The 14986-nt window shown below is 42.4% G+C and overlaps 1 protein-coding gene across 1 annotated transcript in view; it reads right to left on the reverse strand.

Moving 5' to 3' along the window:
* The window catches only part of LOC123026492 (retinol dehydrogenase 12-like), a 22021-nt gene continuing 7035 nt past the window's right edge, over window positions 1–14986 (reverse strand). The window contains exons 2-7 of the mRNA XM_044436206.1: window positions 14356–14474; window positions 12632–12787; window positions 10560–10664; window positions 8280–8489; window positions 6333–6522; window positions 1–610 (exon numbers count right to left, since the gene is read on the reverse strand). Coding sequence (XP_044292141.1) covers window positions 508–610; window positions 6333–6522; window positions 8280–8489; window positions 10560–10664; window positions 12632–12787; window positions 14356–14474 — 883 coding nt within the window. The 3' untranslated portion in view covers window positions 1–507. The remainder of the gene's footprint in view (window positions 611–6332; window positions 6523–8279; window positions 8490–10559; window positions 10665–12631; window positions 12788–14355; window positions 14475–14986) is intronic.

The following is a 14986-nucleotide window of genomic DNA, read 5'->3' on the forward strand; positions in this document are numbered from 1 at the left end:
TACCACACTGGCTCTTTTATCTTGAATTACTGTTAAAATATGTATGTCTCTATTTTATATACTTTTTCTTAAATTCTTTTATTTGTCCTTCTAAAATTTCCACACATTTAAGTCTTTGCCTTCTTAAATTATACGCTTCTTTAATATCTAGCCCTCTTGCAACTGCCTTCATTGTATTCCAAATCAAATCTTCTTGACTACCTTCTCTATCATTAATCTCCTATATCTCTCTTAATTTTTTCAATTCTATCTGTTATATCTTTGTATTGCAAAATATTTACATCTATTTTCCATCTTTTATCTATAATCACATTTAATTTTGATTCATACTTACAAAGCATGATCTGTCACTTTTATCAAACCTTTATCTGCTTTGCACACTCTTATTATTAGACACAAATATATAATCTAACCAAGTTGAAGGCCCCAACAATAGACATGGGTAGATGAGATAGGTGCTTAGTTTTTGTATTCTGTCTGTCATGTCTTTCTCAGGCTCTCCCCAGTTCATTCCCACTGGATGCCCAACAGCTCACAGCTGATCTGCCAGAGCTTTTTTGTTGTATCTTCATCACGACCCTGAGGAGCAACGCATGCTTCTTTGCAGTCACTATGAAAGCAAAGAAGACACATCCATTAGGCACTTAACCTTCTATCACTTGAAGGGAGTGCTTATCATCACAAATCTGCCTTTCCCCACCTAATGTGCCTTGATGATAAGACTCATAATTCAAAACATCTGGAAAGTATGACACAAGCTAATATGGTGGGTGCCACTCACCATCAATCAATTCAAACCACTGTTGCTTATTTAAATAGTGCTGCTTTCATTTCCCTAATTACCTATCCAAGAATGTTTTTAATCCTGTTCAGACTCTCAGAGAACCCATAGCATGTTGTAGGGTAGTGTAGGACATGTTTCACCAACTAAAACAGGCCCCCAAACCAGAGAATAGCCAGGCCAAGTAAGCCATCATTGTTGTGTAGTCACTCTGGTGCCTCAGTGAATCACTGAATACAATATTATTATATTGTGATTCACACAATCAGGTCAAGTCACCATAGCTTATTTAGGCCAAGAACTGGCCTTCTGAATCAAGAGTGCCCTCTAGGCTACAGCACTGGCTTATTTTATCTAAGCCCCACAATGTGAAGATGGTCAACTGCCTTAACAAGCCAATGGAGATGCATTAGACTGCATAAAACCTTCAATCCAAGCTAGAACCTCAGTGTGAACAATGTATTGCACCAAGTAGCAATATAAACTCTTTGGGCTTTCTTTGAAAGTCCAGTATCTGACAGCCTGTCTATGACCATAGACTGCTTCTGGACAATTGTAAGTCAAAACATCCAGAGGATCACGAGTTGCCCACCTCTGGTTTAGAAGTTCCTGAAGTAACTGTGTTATTTTGTGTAGACTTTTTCAAGGAAAGATTTCTCCAGTGTTCACAGTCTGCAGATTTCTTACATCTCAGTCTCTGTTGGCATTGTGTGCATGAGTTCTTGCAGTATTCCCAGGAACACACAAGAAGCTGACCACTTTGGCAGGACTGACAGCTTGGACTCTGAAAATGAGCTGTATGAAGAGGAGTTGGCCAGTCTCAGCAGGACTGACAACTCGGGCTCTGATAACGAGATGGTCATTGAAATGGACACAGCTCTAGCTGCAGTCCAAGGCCTGTGTCTGCTAGGAAAGAGATTCATTTAAGGGCAGCTGAGGGGCCTAGTCAACCTGCCTGTGGGAACGAAGAACAACAACATCCTGAGGTGGCGGGGGTGGGGGGGTGGGATTTAGAGATGAGGAGTCTATCAGATGGGAAACTCCAGCCTCCTGAGGATGTGGACCTGAAAGTCCATCATCACAGTCACAGGGTGACCCAATTGGGATTTTGGAGGAAAACAGGTGTGCTCATTTCCACAGTGCTCCTATCTACCAAGACAGACACAGGATTCATAAGCAAAACTTTGGGTGAAGAGACCCAGAGAGTTCAACATTTCACTTTGCCAAAGACATTTGGCAAGATGCACTGGTGTGTCTGTTACTGCTGGGAGGGAATACTCACCTCATAACAGTTGTATGCCTTTGCCAAAGCTGATACTTTAAGTTGTGTCTGGAATCAAAAAAGCAGGTTGCTTATCTGTAACTGATGTTCTTCGAGTGGCCATCTGTGCATTCACACATATGGGTGCTGCGCCTGCACAGTGCCTAGGCTGTAAGATTAGAAAGCTAACGGTTTTTGGTAGGAAAACTCCGCTCCCCTCCCCCTCCATGGTATAAATAGGGCGGAGTGTCCGCCATTTTACTCAATCTTGGAGTCCGAACATTTGCCCCCTTGAGGTTTAAGTATATAACAGCAAACGTCACCGGTACCGTGAATATTAAAGTATGGTACCGATGGAGGTCGTCCACTCACTGACACCGAGCGGGGCCAGTGGTTGGGTTGTGTGAATGCACAGATAGCCACTCAAAGAACATCAGTTACAGGTAAGCAACCTGCTTTTCTTCATCGTGGCCTCTGTGCATCACACATATGGGTGATTAGCAAGCTTACCAGACTCGGAGGAGGGAGGTGTCATCAGCGAAGAATAGATGAGAGAACTGCTCTGCCAAAAGAGCAGTCCTGTCTGGCAAGGACATCCAGCTGATAATGCTTGGCGAAAGTGCATGGAGCAGCCCATGTTGCAGCTCTGCAGATATCCCGCGGCAAAGGCAGATGAAGTTGCTACTGCTCGTGTAGAATGACCTCTTGGAAACACAGGTAAGTCTATTTTTGCTAGCTGGTATGCTAGGACGATAGTTTCGACGCTCCATTTAGAAAGTCTCTGAGATGTGACTAGGGACCCTTTGTCATGCTTGGAATACTTAATGAAGAGTCTATTAGAACGACGGAAGGATTCTGTACGAGATCTGTAAAAAGCCAAGCAGCGTCGAACATTGAGCGTGTGAAGAGGCCTTTCAATTGGATTCAAAGGCGATGGAAAGAATGCAGGCAAAACAATCTCTTGACTCATGTGGAACGGTGTAGCCACCTTAGGCAGAAACGACGAATCCATCCGAAGAACGACCTTTTCTTTATGAAAATTCAAATACGGTGGGTCTATTCGGAGTGCACAAAGTTCGCTAGGTCTCCGAGCTGATGCGACCGCTATAAGGAAGGCCGTTTCCCAAGAGACTAGGCGTAGGTCAACAGTCACCAAAGGTTCGAACGGGGGCTTTGTAAGCGCCTGAAGCACTACAGAAAGACTCCATGTTGGCATAACAGGACGCATGGAAGGATGTAAATTCTATAATCCTCTATTGAAACGCTGAACTATAGGTTGAGAGAAGACCGATAAGCCTTGTACAGTGCCACGATAATGTGATATGGCAGCTGCGTAAACTTTAATGGATGGTTTAAGTCCCGAGTGGTACAGTTCCAAAAGGAATCGTAAGATATTCTCAATCAAAGCCATTTCAGGAGCGAATGAATGGTGTTCAGCAAAAGATGAGAACCTCTTCCATTTCGATGCATAAGACCGACGGGTGGACGTTCTCAAAGCAGATTCGAGAATCGCTTGAATATCTGGATGTAAAGCTGTCGGTACCGAAGCGATTCCCATTGAATTCAAGGGAGGGGTCATTTGTACAGTTCATCGAACCGGGTTCTCTGGTACTTGAGATGTCGTCGGTATTGAGTCAGCAGGAAGATTTAGCTGATGTGTCAGGCCATCAACTTCAAAGAGGTCAGGTCTGGTGCCTGAGCGCTCCATTCTGTTGTGTTAACAACTGAGGAATTGTCGGGAGCTGAAGAAACACTCCCCTGGACAGTCGACCGAGAGTGGTAAACCAAGGTTGTCTCAGGCACCATGGGGTTATTAATATCCCTGTGGCGTTGTCTTGAACTATTTTCAATGTAACTTTGGTTAGGAGTGGAATCTGAGGAAAAGCATAGAAAGTCGTCTGTCCAATTCCCACTCGTGGGTCATTGACATCTGTCTGCTCAGCATGTTGGCTTCTACGTTGTCAGTTCCCACCAAGTGAACCGCTAGAAGTAGTATGTCCCTTGGGATACACCAATCCCAAATTTCCATTGATAGATGAGCTAGAGTTGGTGACTTTGTCCCGCCCTGTTTGTTGATGTAAAAAACAGCAGTGATGTTGTCGGATGCAATTTGGACAACTTGACAGCATAGTACAGTCTCGAAAGATTTGAGAGCATTGAAAATTGCCAAAAGTTCAAGGAAGTTGATATGCTTCGTTGTTTCCTGTTGGTTCCAAGTCCCTTGGACCCCAAGTCCTACACATGCTGAACCCCATCCGAAGAGGGATGCATCGGTGTACAAGGTTATTGTTGGTTGAGGTGGTCGGAACGGAACACCGATAGACAGGTTGTCTGGAATAGTCCACCAAGTCATAGTACGTAGGATCGACAGTGGGATCCAGATCAGCTTGTTGGGTGGATCCCATTGCGGGTGAAAAGATCTATTGAAAAACAGCTGTATGGGCTGCAGTTGTAGTCTGGCATACAGGACAATGGCAACTGCAGCAGCCATGTGTCCCAAGAGTCTCTGGATAGTGACGGCTGGTACCGTTCTATTTAGTCGAATTCGATGAATATGGTTGCAGAGACTGTCTTGACGGTTCGGAGGTAGAAAAGTTATCTCTTGAGTAGAATCGAGGCGTGCTCCGATGAAGTCGATGACCTTCGTCGGAATAAGGGACGATTTCTCGTGGTTCATGTAAAGTCCAAGATCGTCAAGTAAAGCGCAAGTTTCATGTACAGCTGAGAGGAGGTCTCATCTAGTCTGTGACACGATGAGCCAATCGTCCAAATATGGGTATATTTGTATGCCCTGAGTCCGTAAGTATGCGCACACCGAGGCCATACACTTCGTGAAGACTCTGGGGGCAGTAGCCAGGCCGAAAGGCAAAACATTGAATTCAAATATATCGGATCTGACAGTGAAACGTAGAAAGCGTCTGTGAGAAGGATGGATGGAAATGTGGAAGTAAGCATCTTTCAAGTCCAGTGAGGCGAACCAATCCTCTCTCCTCAGCAACGGGCTCGGCTGCGGGCATCGGAGTCGGAGAGCATTCCCTCAGTGGGGAGTCTCTGATTTCTCCATCAGAAATGGACTCCCTAAGCGGCTCCTCCGGCTGTCGAGGAGGCACGCTCTCAGGCTGTATAGATTGCCTGGGGGATCCCGGCAGAGTCACCTGCATCGCGGATTGCAGGGTCGGTCCCAAGGGAGTCAGTACCGCAGCAGTGGTCGGTACCAAAAAGCCCGATGAACCCAAATCACGGTGTTTGGGGTGGTCGGGTTTTTTGCCCTTACGGGCGGGCTTGTCCACCTTTTCCTTCCTCGGCTTCTTGTGCGCAGAGGGCTTATCTGAGCCAGTATGCTTACGCTTCTCCCGTTTTTTGGCTAGGGGAGAAGGTAGCTGCTGGGCCTCCATAGAAGTGGCGCCTTTGTCCGAAGGACGCTGTGGAGGAATGGTAGAAGTCGGAGCAGGGCGCTTCGAGGGCACACCAGCAGTAGAGGCGGAGTGTTGAGAGGGCGCGGCCGAAGAGGACCCAGGCATTAAGACCAATTGGTCGGATTGCATCAAGGTCTGGTCCCATAGGAGCTTGCAGAGACGATTCTCCCTATTTTTCCTAGCCTGCTTGGTAAGCACCAAGCAGTGGCTGCATTTGTCAGTTCTATGCCCCTCACCAAGGCAGAGAAGGCATAGGTCGTGCGTGTCCGCGGGCAACATTTTGGAACCGCACTCAATGCATTTGCGGAATGCCACTCGCTGCACCATCACGAAATAGAAAAAAGACAGTGTAGAGGGTAAGATAATATTTTTGGTTTGGTTTTTTTTTTTTATAGGAATGAAAGGTTTGAAATAAAATGGGGAAGAGAAAAAACTTGGAGTATAAGGAGATAGATACGAGATATATGAAAAACTGTAGAACGAACAGTAAACAGGAGGATCTAAGCGAGAGACGAACAGGCACGAGGCACAACGAATGGCGGTCGCAAAGACTGAGTAAAATGGCGGACACTCCACCCTATTTATACCACGGAGAGGGAGGGGAGCGGAGTTTTCCCGCCAAAAACCATTAGCTTTCTAATCTTCCAGCCTAGGCACTGCGCAGGTGCAGCACCCATATGTGTGATGCACAGAGGCCATGACGACGACCTATTTTATCACAATCCCTTTCTTTTAACACATAATCTGTCATTTAAATATTGCCTTTCAGATGTGAGTACCTCTTATCCTTCCTACAGCATCCTTTATCTAGGTGTGTCCAAAACATTTGAATTTTCATTTGTACACCACTTGTAGGTCATAAATCCAAACCAACCTGAAATACTTGCCGGTCACTGACTCCAGTTCCTCTGCCACTGCACAGTTTATACTAGTTTGGGCTCCTTCCTTTGGTGTTTTCAGCATGAACCGACAGAGAGTTTGCCAACATTTCACGTGCCAGAACTGATGTCCAAATCCAGTATAAACTACCCCAGGATGTAAGGCATTTACAGTAACTCCAGTACCTAGAAAAAATAGGAATATGTACCAAAGTACAGACATTATTATTATTATAATTATAAATGAAAGCATGTTCAAAAAGTTCCTGCTTTTCTTGTGTAAACTATAGCATTTGGTTGTGTAAACTATAGCATTTAATATTTTTAAAACAAAGTATAAATATAAAAAAATGGATGCAATTTAATTCAAATGAAGCAAATACATTGCAATTAACAAATAAATTACATCCTTTAAAAATGTGAACATCACCATATTTTTCTCTGTTGTTCATTTCTGTGCTCTCCAATAGCTGAAGCTAGTGACACAAAAACTTGTAACTCCTGCTAAAAATTCAACATTCAGCTCTTGCTTCTTATCTAGCCACCCACATATCTCCATCTGGAAGACCATATGGATTTTTGTTTTTTTGCTGATGAACAGCAAAACCTTATAAACACTGGATGTGTTCACATGCCATGCTAAGCCATGCTGCATGGTAACCATTGTTGCTTTAGAGTAACACTACAGGAATATCCTGTGTGCTGCCACACTTGGTACCAATGTGCAAGAATACCCACCTTGCCCCCTCCCTTCCTCTCTTCACATGTGTCCACACTCCTCTATGCACAGGACCTGCACTTGCTGCCTCTCCTGCAGCCAGGCACATGCTGGGCATCTGCATGGGCACCCAAGCCAGAGACAGAAGTGCATCCTGGCAGACAGACTTTCACTAGGGTGCCTGTGTGGGCATCTGCTTAGGAAAGTTTTCTAGTGGGCTCCCAGGGCAGTGTTTGTCCTGTATGCTGTGGAGGATGGGGACACAGTGGGGTTTGCTGAGAATCCTTAGGATTGTCAGGGACAAGATGGGAGCAGAGGAAAGGGCAGGAGGCAGAGGGGCAGACATAGACTCCAAGGAACACTTGCCCTGTTGGCAATGTCCTATGTAGAGGGCAATTTTCTTGTGAGGAGACCAGGGCTTCTCTGTGTTGTGCAATGGTAGCACACTTACCAAGTGCCACTGCAGTGTTGTGTAGCAACCAGAGAGGAGTGCAGGCATGGCCATCCTCACAGTCGCTACCTCTGGAGGCGGTGTGGCATGATGTCTGACAGGCGGTAAGTTCCCATCGGCATGGCTGGCCATGGGAAAGCTGAACACTGTCAGGGAGTGTGGAGCAGCCAATCACCACATTGCTGCCAGCAACTCAGCAGTTGCTGGGTAGAGTTGAGCAGCAATCAGTACAGGCAGGAGCATCTGCTGCAGCCAGAGCTTTCTTGCTGCCAAACTCTATGGCAGAAACATGGAAATCATGCAGAAACATTGTAACTGGATTCATACTACAAAACAAGCTGTGATGATGTGCAGAAACCCAACAACAAGCTGTTGTTTCTCCATGTGGTTTCATGGAAACCAAAGGTACCATGTTTCACCCTGGATGTTGGGTTCAGACATAATGACAAGCCATGTCTTCATGATTCTGACTGCGGTTGTCATTATGTATGATCCATTAAATAGGTCTATGGGGAAAAAACAATACCTGTGAAACTGCTGGTGGCTACTCAAACTACAAAACCCTACAAGTAAGCCATTTGTTGTCCTCTCTAGCTCAAAATCAGCATAAGCCCTCTTCAAACTCACTTTTTCTAAATTGCTGTGTATCTGTTTGCTTAATATTCGCCAAAGAAGCTGCTGCCCTCCCTCATCCCATTTCTGCTTCTACTGGCAGAATGTGACACACCCTTAAAATATGTCCAGAACACATAAATCGCTCTTCATAGAACTTACCTTGCAGTCGGCTTGCCAACTCCCTGGTAAATAGTATATTAGCGCATTTGCTTTTACTATATGCCAGGAACCAATTATAGAACTTCTCTCCTTGCAGGTTCTGAAAGTCAATTATCCCACAACAATAGATGATTGAGGATACATTCAAAATTCGAGCTGGGGCTGATTGTTTCAAAAGGTCTAGGAGCAGGAAAGTTAAGAGATAATGCCCTAAAGAGGAGGAAACATGACTCCTTACTTGTGCTTTCACGTAACGTGTATCTTCTAAAACGCATACCAAAATTTGAGCTAAAGTAATATGCAACGTAGAATATATTTAAATAAATGAAACAAAAGTGTCAAAAGAAAAATTTACTATAGATTGCCTAAAAACTAGTTACCAAAGTATGGGTTGCTAAGTTCAAGTCAACATGTGAAATTCAGTCTCCCTTTCTCTGGCCTACTGTGACTTGGTCCATGATCCTTAGGTTTTGCTGGGTCACCTGTACGCAGATGAGGTCACAATACAGTAGACACTGCAACAAAGGTCTGATATACCATGCAAACCCAAAGGTGCAGCCACCTCGTCAGGCTCTTGGATCTATACCTACCACATCTATACCTTTGGCTACCTAACCTACAATCCAGCCTTCCCATGTTTGCATACTTCCTTCATACCAATAGTGTACGATCACTGTTATCCTTAAATCCTATGTAAGGTTATTTTTCTCAACCCTCTCCTTACTTTACCAAGGGGCACTACTTTAGACCTCAGAACTGTATCTGGCCTTCTTGGAATCCTACTCCAGCCTATTAGGGTTCCCAGAAGTCTACTCATCTTCTCCAGGCCATACTCTTTTCCCCAGCTACCAGTCATCTGGCCAGTTCCTAGAGTTTGTGCAGTTCATACCCCTTTTGAAGATATTGAAATGCCTTTTGAGTTATGCTAAAATGCTTCTTGAGACTTCTAACTTCTTCAGATCTTATAATTGACTCCAAAGATGCAATATTATATTCCAAGCATCCTCCTCATCATAGCAAAGTATCAAAATGCATAGTTGTATATCTTTACCCTGAACGTATCTCCCATCCTCAAATCTCTCTGTACCACAAATTGTTTCCCAGCCTCATATAATTTCTTGTACCTTCTGAACGATCTCTTTCCACCCCACAGGCCCATGGCTGCCCCAAGACTTTTTGCTGTATGAGGCCAGGGCAGCAAACTATGCTTCCATCCCCAACTCAAGTCAAGATGCATAGTTGTAGTTAAAACAAGTCAACTTCTAAGTCTGATGTAATCTTGAAGATGTTTCAAGATTATATCAAACTTTAAGATGTTGAAATCTCATCCAGAGACGTCATGGGAAGCATAGCAACAAATGGCAGGTTTGACCCCCATCCCACAGCATTCATTCATCTTAGTCCTCAAGGCAGTCAAGTTGTTTGGGCCCTCGAAGAAAATCTTTCAACCCCGACACCCCCACTCCCTTTCCTGGCACTGCAAATAGAATAATATTTAATGAATTAATAATTTGCTACTTTTTCATGCCTCAGGCAGCTGTTTCAGGATCTAAAATGCATGTGTGTGCCCTTAAAGGAGCTTGTCTGCTGTCAGGACAAAATGAGCAAAAGCTCTGCCATAATATGGCTGCCAAAAGTCTGACACTGTAAGAACAGTTTTAGACTTAAGCTAAGCTCCTCATCTGGCCAGGAAACCACGTTACAAATCCTGTTCCCCATGTACACTATGGACATGCTATGTAGGCCTGTTCTGAAACTTCCTTCTGTGTAGTTTGTCTTAACCCATTCAATTTTTTTGTTTTTACTCTCTTGTGGCTCTAGCAAACTGTGCACATAAACTGATAGGTTGTAAAATCATTCTGTGCAGAAGCCTTCTTTGTAGTCCCTTCCTGGGTGACCTACATGCAGCATGCATTTCCCCCCTGTATATATGAATAAACTGTAATGCTTTTTTGATTGTACATCCCAAGTGTACCTGTGCTCATTGTTCTGTGACACCTCCTTGGGTTTGAGTTCTAATGTCTCTTGGTTACTGAGTGCAGGGAGAACTGGGCTTGTGTTAAGGCAGTTGATGGCAACTGGAATAGCTCTAAAGACCCTAGCCAAGGTTCAAAAGATTTGGGGGACATGCTCAGGTAGACTATTTATAGCATAAGGATACTTATGGTTGGAGAAAAAGGTACTTAGGAAAAGGAGCAGAGGAGGTGATCTACTGAGGCAAAGCACTGCAGTGGTGCAATGCTCTTGTTCTGTGTCCATTTATCACTCTTATCATCTTACCAAGGTGATTGACTCCTATATGCATTTCAAAACCATCAGCAGTCTTGGTGTAGGACGACATCAGCACGCCTGCATTGTTAATGAGGATGTGGAGCTTGCTCTCCTCTGAAAGAAATAGTACAAGAGATGGAAGAAGAATGCAGAGAAACCCAGGAGAGAGAGAGAAAGAACAAGTACAAGGGTGATGATAAATTTCCTGCAAATACACTTATTTGCCATGTCTCATGCATGTTCAATGGGAGGTAAGCTGTAATTAAAATGTTGCCATACCTACACTTATGGTATATCACACAGAGTTATTAGTGTGAAGATAAGATTGAGAGGAGGAGGAGAAGTATGCAAGTTGCCTTGAGTTATTTAAAAGAAAAAAAGGCCAGGCATCATCACCAACAACTTTTATTTATTGTTACATCCCATCTGAGTGGGATGCTGTAATGTGGTGTCCTGCAACAGCAGGGGGTTGGACTTGATGGCCTTCATGGCCCCTTCCAACTCTACTATTCTATGATTCTATACTTTACTAGTACTTACTACGTTTTGGCTAGCCTAAAGGCATCTCAAATGGTTCAACAATACTTAAGTTTAGTCAGTTGGGATTTAGTCACATAGCCATCTTTAAAGTTGAGTTTGTGGGATAAGGCGAACACGTTTAAGATGAATATTATACCTTGGATTGTTCATGACATACATGGTATTTATACCTGGCATATATTTTTAAAACTCAGGGCTCTGTTTTGTACATTTTAGAGACAAAAGAGCTAGACATTGTAGAGCTAGCCATAGCATAATCTTAATGCTGATGCATTTGTAATCCTTGTAACTTCAAAGCATACGCTTGTATCAATGTCTGCTTTTGCTGAAAACAATGGAAGGTGTACAAAGTGGGCACTTAGGCCAAACCCTCTTTCTTTGGAATTGCAGGACCAGCGGGCTTTACTGTTTGTCTGGTCCAACTGATGACAGCCTCACTGATGGGCTGCTGTAACTGAGTGTTTTGTAAGTTACTCAGCAGATCAATAAAAATCTCCTTGTAAGTAAACCTGAATCTTGCATATTGTTTCTTTCGATCCTCAGAAGCTTGAACCCACTGCAGGGGGTTAACTGGTGTATGATATAGTAGCAATTACATTTTAATCCATTCTCTCATGCCAAATTAATTATGTGGGGAAATTCACATTCAAAAATGACTAAGAAAACTTTTTGTGGTGGATTTGGAGAGGTAAGTTGATTTTTTTCTTTCAGATCAGTTTGTGCATCCTGATGGGTTTTTGTTATTCTCAGCTTTGTGTGCCAAATGACTTGCCTGCTATGTCTGAATATAAGTAAACTGACATTGTGACTTATTTGAAACTAGGTTTGACCCTGCTACCCTTATAGCTTTGGATTTTACTTCAGTATTGGAAGCACGTATTGAGGCTAATTGATAAATTGAGGACTTAACATTTTCAACATTTGAATGGGTGGTAAATAGTCACTATTGGCAAATGGATACAGATATGCATATTTGGTCTTCCTTAGTTTATGTTCATGTATAATTTTTAGAAAGATATACACATGCACAGATGCACACAATAAATGCATATTAAATGTGTTATAGTGAAAAAATGTATAAAGAAACAATCTAGGCTTTAATGTTTAAGTATTGTTTAAGCTGGCAGACCCATTCGTGAATCATGTGAATTCATCCGTATCTATTTGAATTATTTAAATAACCTTAATATTCAATTTCATGGTTTATTCTGTATTACAATACAATTTATGTTATCCATTATGCCCATACTTCATTAATATGTACACATAAAATTTGGGTAAGCCACTACCATACTTGATTTGTGCACAAAGCCCATTTGTCAGTTGTGAAACATGGGATTTACAAGTATGTTTGCCTTCAATTGCAGTGAGAGCATTGAAACAAGAGCCCTTCTATTGAAGGTCCATTTACCAGAATCTTTGGTAGCTGTTCATCATTCCTTCTCCTAACTCTGCTTCATGGACCAGAAGATCACAGGGAAGCATCCAAGCAGAAAGTTACATCCCTTAAATGTCACAGAAGAAACTTTCATCCATCATACCTTTCAGGAAATCTTTAGCAAATCTCCGTATAGATTTGCAATCAGCCAGGTCCAATTCTTTCACAATAACTTGCTGATTCCCTGTTTCAGTTCTGATTTCATGGGCAGCAGCATTCCCTTTTGCCATGTTTCTGCAGGCAATGATGATACGAGCACCTTCAAAAGGAAATTGGGTGGGGAGGTAACAAAGCAGGCAAGCAGGATCCTAAAACATGTCCTACCTATTCCTAGCTCTAAGAGGATTTAAGTTGATGAAACAAAAAAATAAACCTAGAGCTTGCATAAATGTAAACTCCCTTAGTAGAATACATTATAGGCAGCAATTAATGTTGATATATGGATGATTTAGGGAAAGGATGCCCAGCTTTATCAAGGTCAACTCAAGCCCTTAACGTAAGTATGTTGGTCTAGATAAGCAATTTATACCATGTCAAGGAAAATATACTTAAGAAGTACTCCTAAGTAGAGACATTTTCTTTTGATTAAACTTATTTTTTGAGGGGATGGGGGAATGAACACACATCTATGATACTACTATATCTCACCTACTCCAGTTTTAATGGCCAATCCAGACACAATGCTGAACCATGGTTTAGACTGTAAACCTATGCTGATTTAGCTAAGAGTAAGTTCCACTGAACTCAGGAAGCCTTACTTCTGTGTAGAATAGAATTGTGCTGTTAGTATTACAAGAATGCACCATAGCAAGCCTTAGTCTTGAAATTTGAAGCTTTCCATTGCTGTTGGTGTTAGTTAATATTTCAATTTCCTGTTTTTTCCAGATATGGAAAATTGCATATACTCTAAGTCACTGCTGGTGAATAAATGAGGAAACTAGACCACACTGTGATCCATAGTTTTGGATTATGTCCAGACTGTTCTAAGACCATTTTTTTTGCCTGAGGAAGAGTAACATTGTGCAATCTCACCCACCCTGATGTAAAAATATATAGTAGCTAAGGCTAGCTAAATTATTCTGGAATCTGAGGCAGAAAGTCCTACAATCTACCCCTCATTCCCTGGCAACAAAATCATTGTTGTTGTTATGAAAATATCTAATGTGGTCAATGCAACTAAATAAATGCAAGGTAATCAGAGCAAATAATGGGATTAAGGATATCATCATGGAAAAGAGTAATTTCAAATTATAGCTACTTACACAGACATAATTGCTTACACTCTCTGCTTACTCAGTTAAAAATGTTTCATCAAGCATGATCAAGCGTCAGGACATTATGGCAGCAGAATGGAACACAGCTTGTGCTCATAGCGAATTACATGGAAAGTCACATTAACTCACTCAGAAAAATATAGCTAAGGAGAGGAACACAATACATGCTTACAAAATTGTGCATGGTATAGCATCTACACCATGGAGGAAGTGAATAGTGGGAAGTGAGAATAACAATAATGCACTATGAACCAAAAGGCAAGTTTAGTTAAAGCAAAGATAGCAGAGGGATAACAACCCTAACCATGATAATACTCTATACATTAGAATGAAATTACTGTTTATCAGAGAACCCCAGTCATGTCCTCTTGCAGCCAATCCCCTTTCAGAGAACTCATGTAAATTCACTAGATTCTCTTTTTAAAAATCCTTGGGTCAAGAAACCATTTAGACACTGAAAAATTCATTTGTGCAACAAACACAAAGACATCCATAAGTCACAATTTTTTCCATGCTAAGTATAGAAGATGGATGCATAACACAGACAACTTGCCTCTTTGTGCAAGACCCTTGGCAGTCTCCTTCCCTATGCCAGTGTTGCCTCCTGTGATCACTGCCACTTTTCCATTCAGCTTGGCTGTGGATGTGCATACTCCCCCTGCAAACCATTTCCTAAAATATAAAGCAACAGCACCGCGTTGTATTAGCTATGTACAGATTATTGGTTATCAATCTAAGGCTTGTCATGTTGATTCTCTGACTCTTTTACCCTCTCTGGCCCAATTTAGACACTTCTCAACCCTCACCCAGTGCATACATGATCATTGCAAGTATTAATCAGGGCAGTTATTGAATCAGACCTCAGTTGCTGACTGGGGGGGTTTTATATATACACATGTCTTCCAAGTTCCCATTTCCTCTGCTCATCACAGTGGTAAGGGGGAATGTCCATCTCTTGCGAACTTGGTCCATAATATGTAGAAATCTAAGATAGCTTTTGATGTTATTTTTATCAAAGCCAGGAGCTGTGCCCAAAAACACTTCCCATTAAGTCTGATTTCATTTTCAGACAGAAGGGGCAGGAGTGTGCGGGGGAGAGAATGAACAATTTCATTCCATTATTTTATTTTATGTATTTTATTTATTCGATGAATTTTTTTTCTTTTTGTATTTATATGAGGGAT

Source organism: Varanus komodoensis, unplaced genomic scaffold (assembly GCF_004798865.1).
Source record: "Varanus komodoensis strain SLA01 unplaced genomic scaffold, ASM479886v1 scaffold3, whole genome shotgun sequence".
NCBI classification, from domain to species: Eukaryota; Metazoa; Chordata; class Lepidosauria; order Squamata; family Varanidae; genus Varanus; species Varanus komodoensis.